Here is a 14,038-nt window from a genome sequence, read left to right on the forward strand (position 1 = left end):
GTCATGTCTGTCATCTGCTGGTGTTGATCCACTGTGTTTTATTATCAAGTCTAAAGTCAGTGCAGTTTTGTTTTCCCACAAAATCTTACAGCACTTCATATCTTACAGCTTCTCTCTGCTGAAAACAACTTTTATGGAGATGCAGATTTCATTTTCCAGCAGGACTTGGCACACTGCCCACACTGCCAATAGTACCGATTGGTTTTATATAATATTTAAATTTTCTGAGACACTGATTTTTGGGTTTTCATTGGTTGAAATACATCATTCTGTGTTTAATACATCTATATAATATATGAGTTTCACATTTTCAACTGAATTACTGAAATAAAGTCACTTTGAACTTTTCAGTCATTTTCTACATTTTTTTAGATGCACCTCTAAATACAAATGATGCATTTGGTGTAAGTGTAAGTGTGCATCATAATACACAGTTTTTATTCAGAGTATTCAGAGTCAGCAGATTATACACCATTCACTGTTTTTTGCGAGTGCTTTGTTTATAGAGGCTGAGTAAAGATGTAATGAGTTCTGAAATCATGACTAACTCCCACATTACTCACACTCTTAGCAGGTTTACAAAGGTCTCGCATAAAACCCTCTGAGTCACGCCGGCAGCTTTGTGTGTTTTCAGGTTTTCATGCTGCAGGATTTGAGGTTCTGCTCTCTGCTGTTTTGAGCGGTTGCCAGATAAGTGGGTTTCAGACCGTGAGTATTGCTTCTGTGACTTTTAGAAGGTCTGGAGGCTTTGCTCTCTGCGTCTCCAGCGTTTCGACTCGCCCTCGGGTATTTCTGTTTATTCTGTTTTGTGCTTTGAGGTCTGGTGGCTGTGTGTCCTGATGATAACCTGTAGGTTGTTCTGGGCTCTGCTGCAGCTCCTGACGTTCTGGGTTGGTTTTTATGAAGAGTTATTAATGTCCTCATTTGCTCCCTGTCCAACAGAGACACTAGAACCTCAAACTTTATTTTCCTGAACAGAGTTTAATAAATACTAGGTGGGAAAATGTGTGAATGAACTTTATAAATTGGCCTGAAAAAGTGCGCTAATAACATTGAAAACGTTTAGAAACAGCAAGAAAACTGTAAAAAGTAAATCTGCTGCCTCTCTCCCTCTATCTGCTGCCTCTCCTCTTCCCCTCCATCTGCTGCATCTCCTCTCCTCCTCTGTCTGCCTCCTCTTCCCTTCTATCTGCTGCCTCTCTTTTTCCCCTCTATCTTCTGCCTCTTCTCTTGCCCTCTGTCTGCTGCCTCTCCTCTTCCCCTCTATCTGCTGCCTCTTCTCTTCCCATCTATCTGCTGCCTCTTCTCGTCCCCTCTATCTGCTGCCTCTCCCCCTCTGTCTGCCTCTTCTTCCTCTCTATCTGTGCCTCTTCTCTCCCCCTCTATCTGCTACCTCTCCTTTTCCTCTCTATCTGCTGCCTCTCCTCTCCCCCTCTATCTGCTGCCTCTCCTTTTCCCCTCTGTCTGCTGCCTCTTCTCTTCCCCTCTAACTTCTGCATCTCCTCATCTATCTGCTGCCTCTCCTCTCCCCCTCTATCTGCCTCCTCTTCCCCTCTATCTGCTGCCTCTCCCCCTCTGTCTGAATCCTCTTCCTCTCTATCTGCTGCCTCTCTCCCTCTATATGCTGCCTCTCCTTTCCCTCTATTTGCAGCCTCTGAAATTTTCCACAAATGTCAGAAAATGTCCAGTAAAAAGCACAAAAATATATAAAATAACTGAAACATCATGTTCTGTCTTCATGTTCACAAGTAGAAAATGTGACTCTATTAGTATTTTCCACTTTTTTAATTCTCAAAGGAGAATAGAAATCTGATAATAGACATTTGCATGTGCATGTTTAGAGATGTTTGTATAAAATGTAACAGCAGGTTCACTTTTACAGATACAAATACGTTTCACTGAAAGCAAAGAATAATAAAAGCTGTATGAAATTCACCTTTGAATAATATAATGCGCAGCTTGTAGCTACAAAAAGCAGCCAAGCGAATACAACAGCAGACAAAAGGTGCAGCAGATGATTCGAGAAAATTAGTACAATTACGCAGCGCAGATGAAAAGTGGCGTTTTGTTTTCCTGCGCTCAGCAGCTTGTGGACGGCTGCCTTTTGTGGAATTAGCAGATTTTGCAAAACATCCATAAAATCCATAAATTGAAGACAGTTGCAGTCTTTCTCCACGCCGGCTGCTGATGAGGAGACACACAGCTGGCTGATTTGCGGCTCTCGGAACAAGAACACTTCGAGTATGATGGACACGCAGCGGAATAGCAATCGCCTGCGTTACGTAACCGTCTCAAACCGGATCCTCTCGCATTTCTCTGAGGTTTGATGGTCTGAGAGGCTCGAGTGCTGCAGGGGACAGACAGTCTGATGTCTTTCACATATATGCTGATGATACCCAAATATATTTCACTCTTAGAGGAAGAGATACAAGTTGGATGGCTCAAACAAATCAAAACTGAAGTGCTGATTTTTGGACCCAGCAGTGTCACTGAGGCTGCCCATAAGGACTTACATGGGTTGGACAATGAACCTGAAACACCTGTCGTCATTTTAGTGTGGGATTTTAGGTTTCATGGTTAAATTGGAGCAGCCTGGTGTTTAATCTTCATTAATTGCACATTGCACCAGTAAGAGCAGAGTGTGAAGGTCTTGCTGGAGCATCTGTGACCAAGACAGCAAGTCTTTGTGATGCAGCATCAAGAGCCACGGTATCCAGGGTAATGTCAGCATACCACCAAGAAGGACCAACCACATCCAACAGGATTAACTGTGGACGCTGTAAGAGGAAGCTGTCTGAAAGGGATGTTCGGGTGATAACCCGGATTGTATCCAAAAAACATAAAACCACGGCTGATCAAATCACACAGAATTCAATGTGCACCTCAACTCTCCTGTTTCCACCAGAACTGTCCGTCACCACAATCAATTACTGTGCTCTAAAACCAGGTGTTTCAGTTTCATTCTACAACACCTGTAGTTGAACTAATGTAAGAAATGTTAATGAATAAGAGAACCCTGTTTAAACTTACCTGAACATCAGACATCACTGTTTCTAACAGTGCATCGAGCAGTACTGTGTCAGTATTAATCCATATCCCTCAGGCATAGAATCGTTTATAGGTAGTGTAGTTTTGGCTGAAATGCACTTTATATTTTATGTTTAATGGACACCCTGTATGTGTATTTCTCTTCAGGGCTCTCTCTCAAAGATTTCCTGGATTTTGTCTCAAATTTGCAGGAATCAGGGAGACCCTACTAAAATGTTTGGCTTTTTCTGACTACATAAGCATTTGCAAAGCAATACACACAGTTCCTGAAAACTCATCCATATCTATTAAAGTCTGGACCATTTCCTGATTAATAAATTCTGGATGATAATTTTTTTGATTAGTCAATTATTCAACAATTATTTCTGTCCAGTCCTCCCTCTCTAAATCCATAAAAACAGATTAACATAAGATTTAAAAGACATTTAAATATCAGGATTTTGTTTAAACATGGAAAGTACTGATATTTAGCAGGTAAATATGTAATCTGTTGTGTTTGGGCACTTTTGGAGACACAGATTGTGTTGAGTTTAAACTGTGTGAGTAAGACATTTACCCCCATTGCACTTCTGTCCCCAGCACATGTGGTACTGTTTTAAATTAACAATTAATCAACAATAAAATCTGTAGTCAAGAAATGTTTAAATAATCAACATTGTTGATTATGTAGATTATATCGATTAATCGTTGCAGCTCTACAACAATGGTCCTCCTTCCAAACTTTTACATCATAACTCATAACATTTACATCCAGCAACAAAAAGGGTTCTGCTCCGGTCAAAGAACCAATTTTAGGTAGGATTTTTTTGTGTCATTTTTGTTTTGCTTGTCATTGATCAACAGTAAATCTGTCAAATATGCAGGCCGTGTTCTTGTACTGATCTTACGAGGTGTACGAGGTGGTCCATCCTCATCCTTCATGATTGCCTCTGAATATCCAAATACAATATTGAACACAGGACTCCCAATCACTCCATATTTTCAAAGATTTCAAATATCAATCCTCCATGTGTGCAAGGATGCCTTTTCTGAAAACACATCACACCTTTAGGAATGCATGGTGTGCATGATGTTTTGGAGGAGCCTGCGATGGCTCTAATTGGTGTCTCTAATTCCCCTGATAAGTTCACCCTGATGAAATAAACATTTCAAACTGTTCATGCACCCCCGCGCTAGTTAGTAGAGCTTTGTAGATCCGCGGAAAATGATCTACGGTCATATTCCGTCTTGTAGCAGCTTTCCAACGACCATGGGAATGTCAGCCAGGGTGGTGCTGGTGTGCTGGCGGGGAAGGCGGCTGGAGGTGGTGGAGCTGCTCTGGGTTTGATGGTGCCTCCCTCTCTGGAACATGTGGCGGCACAGGTAGGCCAGGAACTTGTCATGCAGGGAGGCGTAGATGAAGGGGTTGAAGCAGGCGGAGCTCATGGCCAGCAGATGGCAGGAAACCTGGATGACGTTAATGTGGTTCTTGCTGAGGATGATGAAGTCGGTGTCGAGGTCGCGGATGAGGTTGACGACCTGCAGCGGCAGCCAGGAGAAGGCGAAGCACAGCACGGACACCAGCAGCAGCCGGAAGGTCTTGCGGCGTTTGCGACCCCATTTCTCCTGGTTGGAGGGAATGGCAGCCATCAGACCGGGCCCAGCCCTGCGGCGGAGGTGGTGGGAGATGGCACAGTAGGATATCGTCACGGCCGCCAAAGGGACAAAATAAGACAAGAGCAGGAAGAAGCAGGAGTAGATGAGTCGACCAAGCTCTTGGCCTTGCCAGAACTCCTCACAGACGGCCATGTGGTGACCCGTGGCACTCAGGTCCAGGTAAACCGTGTGGAGGGCGGCAGGGGTGGACATGACCAGGGCACACAGCCATATTCCCAGCACCAGGCCGGCACAGAAATGGCGTCCACCGCGCCGGCGAATGGGATACGCCACCACCACGTATCGGTCAACCGCAATCGCCGTCAACGACAAGACCGCGGCGAAGACGGTGGCGGTCTGCATCAGCGTCACAAAGCGACACATGAAGTGTCCGAAAACCCAGCCGCGCTCATCGAAAGCGTAAAACACCGTCAGCGGAACGCAAAACAGGCACATCACCAAATCAGCCAGCGCCAGGTTTCCAATCAGGAAGTTGGTGGTGCTGTGCATCTTCCTGTTCACGCTGATGAGGAACAGCAGGAAGAGGTTCCCAGAGCAGGCCACCAGCACCAGTATGGCGTAAAGAGGGACAAACAGCGGCTTCAGCTCCATCAGAAGGTCCAGTCCACTGAAGGAGGAAGAGGAAGGGGAAGCTGGGGGCATGCTGGAAGTGGTGTTTCTCCAGGTTTCGTTCAGGAGGTAGTCCATGACACCCGTTCACACCTGTTAGAAGAAAGCATACATAAATAAGTGTGTTAAAAATATGGAAATCTAGAAATCAAGTTTTTTTATATATAAAAATTAAAATAGTGAAACTACAAAGAAACAAGTCATACAGCCCACAGAACCAGAGGCATTAAAATCTCAGAGTTGAATGAAGGCATTTTTTGATTTGAAGTGCTCCAGTGTTACAGTTATACTGGCCGCACTCACAAACACAGTCGTGCACATTCAGAGTGTTTTATGGACGATGATGGAAAGATCCATATAGATATTTTTACCTCCTGCGGTACAGCCCAGACACGGCATATGGACTAATTCTTAAAATACACTCCTGCCACGCTAAATCGGTTCTGGCTTTAGACAAGTCTGATCTAGCTTTATTAATCAATGGAGAATGGAGTACAGAAGAGTCTAGAACAAATTGTTGCTGTCCAATGAAAAACAAGTATCTCCAAAACAGCAATTTTTAGGAGAGAGAAAAAACTGTAACACTTTACAGTAGTGACTAAATAATATGAATTAATGCATTAGTTACCATGAATAAAACATGAGGTAATACATCATTAATAATGCTTAGGTAATGTTAATTTTCACATTACAAGTGAATCATTTGTTAAGATGAACAATAAATCATATACTTTATCATCATATACTTTACTAATGTTAGTTAAACAAGTAACAACTGCATTAGTTCATCTTGTCATTTGCTTTGTGTACCGCAGTTATGCATATGGTAATCGTTATATATTTATTAAGTAAATATTAGTCTGGATGGTGCTGATGCTTCATTTCATCATATATATATATATATATACATAAATATAAGCCATGATTTACCAATAATGCCTTTGTTAAGCATTATTAAGCACTTATACAGCTCTGTTCATTAAAATAAATATACCTGCTGAATCCATGTACAGATGTATTTCCAATAGAAGTAAAAATTGAAAATATTTCATATTATATTACTTAACGGACATCAGTAAATAAAACAAGTAACTGGCTACTACTGCATAAGTGTTATCACAGCCAAATATATGTATAACTAATATTTAATTAATAAATATTTAACAATGACTGTATGCATAGCTGCAGCATATAATAAGCAAATTACAAGAAGATTAAGTAATGCAGTTGTTACTTGTTTACCGAACATTAGTTAACATTATTAATAAAGTGTTTTATGATTATTGTTCATCTTAACAAATGTTGTAGTTCTGTGTTTAATTAACAATACATAAGCATTGTTAATAATGTATTACCTCATGTCTTATTTATGGTAACTAATGCATTAATTCGTGTTAGTTACTCAACACTTAATGTAAAGTGTTACTGAAAAAATGTATAAACTTTCAGTGGAAGTCAACGTAAAAAGAGTTTATTTCAGGTCATTTTAAAGTGTTTCTATTGGTCCGTTCATCAAGATATTTTGGCACAGTTTAAGGGACAGATTTTGAGTTCAATTTATGTAGTAAACTGTAGTAAAATGGAGATACTTGTTTTTCATTGGACAGCGTCAAAATAAATGAAATAAAAGACATGTCACAAATAAATTAAACATATAACATTTTCTATTCTATCTTTATCAGTAAAGGGCCAGTGTAGCTTCAGGGTTTTTTATTCTATATATTCAGCAGCACATCTGACCCTACAGTCTCCAAACCACTGAAGACATGTTCTTCTGCCTGACTGTAATAAAAACCAGCAGAAACTCTGGCTCTTCAGGATGAGATTGGACCCCTGGTGTCGGTCTGTTGAGTAAAATAGAAAATGTAATGGATTTTTTTTACCCATCACAAACTGTTGAGAATGGGTGAAGATACAAACGCTATCTCTACATGTCAGTCTTGGCAAGAAAAGGTTTGCTTATCAAGCTATTTATTTGTTATTTAATAAATATCTGGTATTGTTTGATAGGGTAGAATTAGGCGTTTGTGTGAAATAGTCGTTTAAAATGTGTTTTTATAAACAACTTCATGATGAATAGTGAATAAATACTTGATCTGGGTTAAATAAGTTAAATGAATAAAGTTATTATAAGATTTTTTTAATGCTGAATAGTGGAAAAGATAAATGTGTAAAACAGTGTAAATGAATGTCTGGACCACCCTTGCAGCCAGTCTCCATCGAGGGGGTTGATGTGGAGACAGTAAAGACCTACAAGTACCTTGGTCTGCAGCTGGACAACAAACTGGATTGGTCAACAAATACAGACACCCTGTACAGGAAGGGACAGAGCCGGCTCTATTTCTTGAGGAGACTGTGGTCCTTTAACATCTGTAAGAAGCTTCTGCAGATGTTCTACCAATCAATCGTGGCCAGCATTCTCTTCTACGCTGTGGTGTGCTGGGGAGGCAACATGAAGAGGAGAGATGCATCACGGCTGGACAAGCTGGTCAGGAGGGCCGGGGCAGTGGTTGGAATGGAGCTGGACTCTCTGGTTACAATAGCTGAGAGAAGGACTTTGGATAAACTGCTTTCTATCATGAACAATGATAGTCACCCACTTCACACCACCATCATGAAGCAGAGGAGTGTGTTCAGTGGCAGACTGCTGTCACAGAGCTGCACAACAGACAGACTCAGAAAATCCTTCATCCCCAGAGCCATCAGACTCTTTAACTCCTCCCACCGGGGACGGGATGCTGCTGACGACTGAGTTTAATCCAGTCACACCACTTGGACATTATTCAACAACTTAATTATTTATATTAACACTTCCCCAACCTCGCTTACATTAAAGTATACCTTACTCATGATTGGGTATTCACATTTTCACATTCTCTTTTTAGAACTGTCTTGTAACGTATGCATACTTATATTATATTATATTTCTATGTCACATCAGTCACTTTCGTAATCGATGTCATTGCACTTTACTCTGTTAATTATTTAATTATTTATGACCATTAGCAACATCTACTGCACTGCTCCGTTTACAGATAGATCCTTACCTTGTATAGTTAGGTTTTTTTTTTTTTATAGCCTTATATATTTTCTATTCTTCTGTGTTTTGATTTGTCTGAATATGTTTCTTATTGTATTGTGTTGTTGCTGCTGGATGCCTAAATTTCCTTCGGGATAAATAAACTATCTATCTATCTATCTATCTATCTATCTATCTATCTATCTATCTATCTATCTATCTATCTATCTATCTATCTATCTATCTATCTATCTATCTATCTATCTATCTATCTATCTATCTATCTATCTATCTATCTATCTATCTATCTATCTATCTATCTATCTATCTATCTATCTATCTATCTATCTATCTATCTATCTATCTATCTATCTATCTATCTATCTATCTATCTATCTATCTATCTATCTATCTAATCTAATCTAATGTAAACGACAGCTCACTGTTGCCCTTTCTCTTTATGTTTTGTAACTGCAGAGATGTACTAGGAATTGCCGATATGGCCCTAAAATAAAATAATATCACGGTATTTCATGGTATTTTCACGATAACGATACTCTTCTTGGCGATATGAAAAAACACTGAATTAAAAAGTATATAATTTCAAGAATACACTACTGCAAAAAAATGAAATTTATTTTTATTACCGCATATGATATAACACACTTCTAATAACTGAGATATAAAAAAAATTATAATTTTATCAGATTTGTAAAAGAAGTCAATGATCCAGAATGTCAATGATGATAATAATAATAATGAACTCCAGATATCTCCATATATCCAGGATTAAAGTAAAATAAATGATACTGTACTCTAGTAGATATATAATGGGAAATGAGAACAGTGTGAATTTTTTTCTTTTGACAAAAACAGTATAGAAGTAGAACCCTGATTAGAGGTGGGCAATATATTATCGTATACAATATATCGTGACACAGAAATATCATGATATTAAAAATCCATATCGTGATAATAGGGCTGTTCTGTCTTAAAAGTAGTCTATTATTTACTGTGAAGCTTTAGGTTTATTTATTGTATAATTGTTTTAGTTTGCAGTTTATATGCATGCACTAAATATTCTGCAATATTATTTGCTGCATTATATTATTTTATGCTATATTATTTATTTTGCCACATTATGATTATACTGTTATACTATTATACTATATTCCTGAAATTAATGAATTATTTATGAATAATATATGTTTTTCTATATCGCCAAGTATATCGTTATCGCAAAAATACCCTGAAATATCGTGATATTATTTTAGAGCCATATCGCCCACCCCTAACCCTGATGTGATAATTAGGGGTGGGTGATACAGCACCATATTTCAGGGTATAATATCTATCGTTCACCATATTCAAAAATGTTGGCGATATGTATTACTGCGTACGATACGATATGGTACACCCCTAGTGAGTACTGACATGATATCTTAGCAATGTTATACTCAATTTACACGGCCAATTACCCAACCCACTCATTAGGACTCCTCCCCCTATCACTAGTGATGCTCCAACACCAGGAGGGTAAAGAAGACTAGCACACGCCTCCTCTGATACATGTGAAGTCAGACTCCGCCTCTTTTTTGAATTAACACTCGGAGGAAAGCACATACAGCGACTCAGTTCTGATACATCAGCTCACAGACGCAGCCTTGTGCTGATCCACATCACCCTAGGAGTGATGCGGGGAAAGAGAGAGCACCATCTACTGTACCCACACAGGGAAAGAAACAGCAAGGACAACTGTGCTCTCTCGGGGCTCCGGCAGCTGATGGCAAGCTGCATGAGTGGGATTCGAACCAGAGATCTATAGAAGCAAATTTTTGAACAGAACAAAAACCACATGAAATATGGAAGTGGTTTAAAATGTGATTACGGTTGAATTTGCACAGATGCATCTCAATCCAAGTGTTTAAATTAGATTTTAGTGTGTCTTTTGAGTCACTCACTAAGCAACAAACAAGGATAATGTCAAATCCAGGTCTAGAGTTATAGACAGAAATGTGGGGATGGATGAAAATACGCAAAACCAGTACAGATAAACATCTTAACAGATCTGATTTGAGAAATTAATCTGAATTCCCTGCAGTCAGTCTCTGCATGCAGATACATGCAGAGCGTGTGGTATGGAGCTGGATTAATGAAGAAGACCAGAAAATTACCATCTTATCTGGATTCTTTGAACACTTAGGGAGTTCAAGGAATTTGAAACTTATCATAACCTCCTCCTATGGAGCTTCCACTACACAACGGATTAGATACGTACATGGATTACACACTTCAGTCTGAAAACAAACAACATGAATATCACTTGGCTTAGTGGTTAGCACGTTCACCTCCCAGCGCTGGGGTCTTGGGTTCAAGTCCCTATCTGGGTGGAGTTTCCATGTTCTCCTTGTGTCTGCTTCGGTTTCCTCCTACAGTCCAAAAACATGGAGATAAATTGGATACTCTAAACTGACCAGACAATTTTAATACTCTAAAATTGATCAGGTTAACTCAGATACTCTAAATTGTCCAGAAAAATGTAACACTCTAAAGTTGATCTGTGTGTGTGTAAAGTTTGTGGTGTGTATGTAAGTTTGTGTGTATATGTATAAAATGTATGTATGACTGTGCCCAGAATTAATTGGATACTCTATCCTGGGTAAATGCTGTAGTGCTGGATGCAGTCCTCCTACAGGTGGACGGGGTTGTTTCCGGTTGAGAGTACGCTGTGCACTATTGGCTGCTGCTTCTCACCGATGTGTGAATGCGGAGTGCTGAGTATAAATGGTTGTAGGTAAAAGGTGTAAATTGTAAAGCATCCTTGTAAAGGTTTCTAGAAAGGCGCTGTATATAAGTTGAACTTCATTCATATATCCCCAGAGTGGGCGCATTTCACAGATTACATATATATATTTTTTTTTATCTTCGAGGCTTCTTCTTTTTTTGCCGTATGTTTTATTAGTTTGGACTTTACTTAGTATTTTTTTATAGTCTTAAAAAACAGACCTCTTTTCCCTTATTTCACCAGGTTTCTGTTTTTTTAGACTTCATTAAAAAAGTTCTTTGTTGTAAAATCCTGTAATCAGTCGTAGGCGCCTCGCTTGTGAATTGTGAATTGTAATCTTTACCTTTTGAAACAGCTGGAGCTGGATTAGCTCTCGAGGCGTATCGGCTCCTGCCTGACGTAAAACCGAAAGGGATATGAAAGCCTGCAAATCATCTGTGCTCCATTTCTGAAGCTGAATTGATCACAGCCAGGCGAGGAAAAGTGAGAATATTGCACCTTACACTGAACTCTACTGAAAAATGAAAAGACTCACCTGAGAATGCACTCAAAATGTGCTTTTCTTTCTAGATTTGTTTATGTTTTTTATATCTTACAAAGCTACTTCTCTTTTTTACTGCCTTAATCAAAGACATTAAACCTTTCTTCTCTCTCTCTCTCTCTCTATATAAGGATCTATCTCTCGCTGGAGTGGCTGCAGCGGTTCAAGAGGTTGATTACCAAATCAGCATTTCTTTGTGTGGATAAGAGCTGCAAAACTTAGGATAAGAATAAGCTTAAGAGAAAAACTGTGCTCTTCAGTCACAGCTGTGCGTTTGAGCGAGAAAATGACTGATGGCATGAAAAAACCTGGGCATTGAAAGAAAACTATTTTATAGCTTAATAAAATATCCTTATTAATAATTAATGAATAAATAAATAGATTTATTTGTGAAAAAATAGGTTAGTTTACCTAGCATATGTGTTTAGACAATATAATTGAGAGCTTATTTTATATATTTATTTATTTATTTTAAATTTTTATATATACATATTTATTTTTATTTCTATGTAAAGTCAAGAGGCTTTAGTTTATCATTACATCTGAGTACAGATACACAGTGTAAATGAACGTTTATGAGTGTAAATGAATTACATTCCTCCCTGGAACCATGGTGCAACATACAGTATACAATACAACAAAAATACAATACAACAGACAAACATAAAGTGCAAGAGTACTTTAAAGTGCAACATAAAACTATAACATTACAATTAATACATTAAATATAAAAAAAACGAGACAGTTTCACAGACAGGACAGGACAGTGCAGTACAGATACAGATACGGTATAATGAATTATAGTAGCATATATATATAGTGAATATAAGGTGCATTGATATGTAACATACTGTAACATATATAAAACATACACAGCATGATCACAGAAGTTACTGAGGTAGAGAGAGTTTATAGTATTTTTTTAGGAATGAAGCAGCAAATATTGCTGATATTCTGACATGCTGTTGTTGAATCAAAAGGGAGCATGGAAATATACAGATATATAAATATATATTGACTACCACACATTCTGCACATTTCTTTTTAAAGATTTTACTCTTGTTTTAGAGACAATTCAAGCCTTTTGTTTGTTTTACACTTTACAGCTCTACAGATCTAAACAGTATAAGCATACTACAGCAATATAAACAGCATTTTTATTCCTATTGATTGTCGTATAATGTAATATATAAGCAATATAACAGTTACCGTCTCTGTGGAGCCGATCACATCCTCAGTAAGCCGGTAGCTGCTGGTCCAGGCATGACTCTGGCTCAACAGGCGTTATTCTGCGGAGCATGTGGTACAAAACTGAACAGTCTGTCCAAACCCTTCAGGAAAAGCCCAGTCCCTCACAGTAAACCAGTAAACCACATCCTCCACTCCACTCCTCCACCTTTCCTCCACTACATCCACCACTCCACATCTGTCCACACCAGTCAGAGTGGGAGGGACTCAGCACTCAGCCAGGCTGCTCTCCCCGTCCCCTCCCTGTAACGTCAGGGTAACGTCAAGTGAGGACAAGCAGTGATGCCAACTTAGCTACTTTGTCGCTATAATTAGCGACTTTTCAGGCCCTCCAGCGACTTTTTTTGTAAAAAAGCGACTAGCGACAAATCTAACGAGTTTTTGTGGTGTTATTGGAGACTTTTGGCGACTCTAAGATGAACACGCGCTCTTCAGTTACTGCATACCTGTCAAGTCTCCCGTTTTGGCCGGGAAACTACCGTATTTTACTCCTCGTTCCCGCCGTCCTCCCGTATTAGTACTTTCCCGTAAATTTCCCGTATTATATTGAAATTTAAAAAACGTTATTATTAAGGATACGGGGCACTGACCGCGGTGTGCCTCTAAACCAATCGTGGTGCCGGTTCAAGGAGAAAGTCCCGCCTTTGAGAAGAAACAGCCAATCAGCGGAGCGCAGAGGAGGGTCAGTGTGGGTAAGACCCAAACTGAACTGATCAGGGGTGGAATGATCAAAAGAAAGAAGTATCAATTAAAGATTAGCAATTGTTTAGGCCCCTTAGGACTAATTTTCGCTGTCCTTTTAGTAAAACCTCATAATACTATTTTTAGGTCACCAACAGTCATTTTGCAGAATTTGTGCACCCTTTGTTCAATTTAAAGGGTTTTTAATTTGGCTGTAAAAATTAAAGTTAAAAACGAGTTTAACATTGTTAAACAGGCAGAATAGGAGACATACACATGTTCTTATAATGTTCTCATTTTCTAACATTTTATTCCACCAGAAAATAGAAAATAGTAGAGAATAAAGACTCTAAAGAATAAAGAAGCTAACAATGCTACTACTGTTTTCTGAGGTAAAATGAACTGAAAAAAAAATAGTTTATCCTTGTAACATTAACTACATACACGTCTT

The 14,038-nt window shown here is 39.0% G+C and overlaps 1 protein-coding gene across 1 annotated transcript; it reads right to left on the bottom strand.

Moving 5' to 3' along the window:
• Positions 1-2,968: 2,968 nt before the first annotated feature.
• On the bottom strand, positions 2,969-13,817 carry prlh2r (prolactin releasing hormone 2 receptor). The gene is made up of 2 exons (XM_022672539.2): positions 12,868-13,817; positions 2,969-5,406 (listed from the first exon to the last, which is right to left on the bottom strand). The coding sequence occupies exon 2, from the start codon at positions 5,389-5,391 to the stop codon at positions 4,264-4,266; it is 1,128 nt and encodes a 375-aa protein (XP_022528260.1). The 5' UTR covers positions 5,392-5,406; positions 12,868-13,817; the 3' UTR covers positions 2,969-4,263.
• Between the last annotated feature and the right edge of the window lie 221 nt (positions 13,818-14,038).

Source organism: Astyanax mexicanus, chromosome 14 (genome assembly GCF_023375975.1).
Source record: "Astyanax mexicanus isolate ESR-SI-001 chromosome 14, AstMex3_surface, whole genome shotgun sequence".
NCBI classification, from domain to species: domain Eukaryota; kingdom Metazoa; phylum Chordata; class Actinopteri; order Characiformes; family Acestrorhamphidae; genus Astyanax; species Astyanax mexicanus.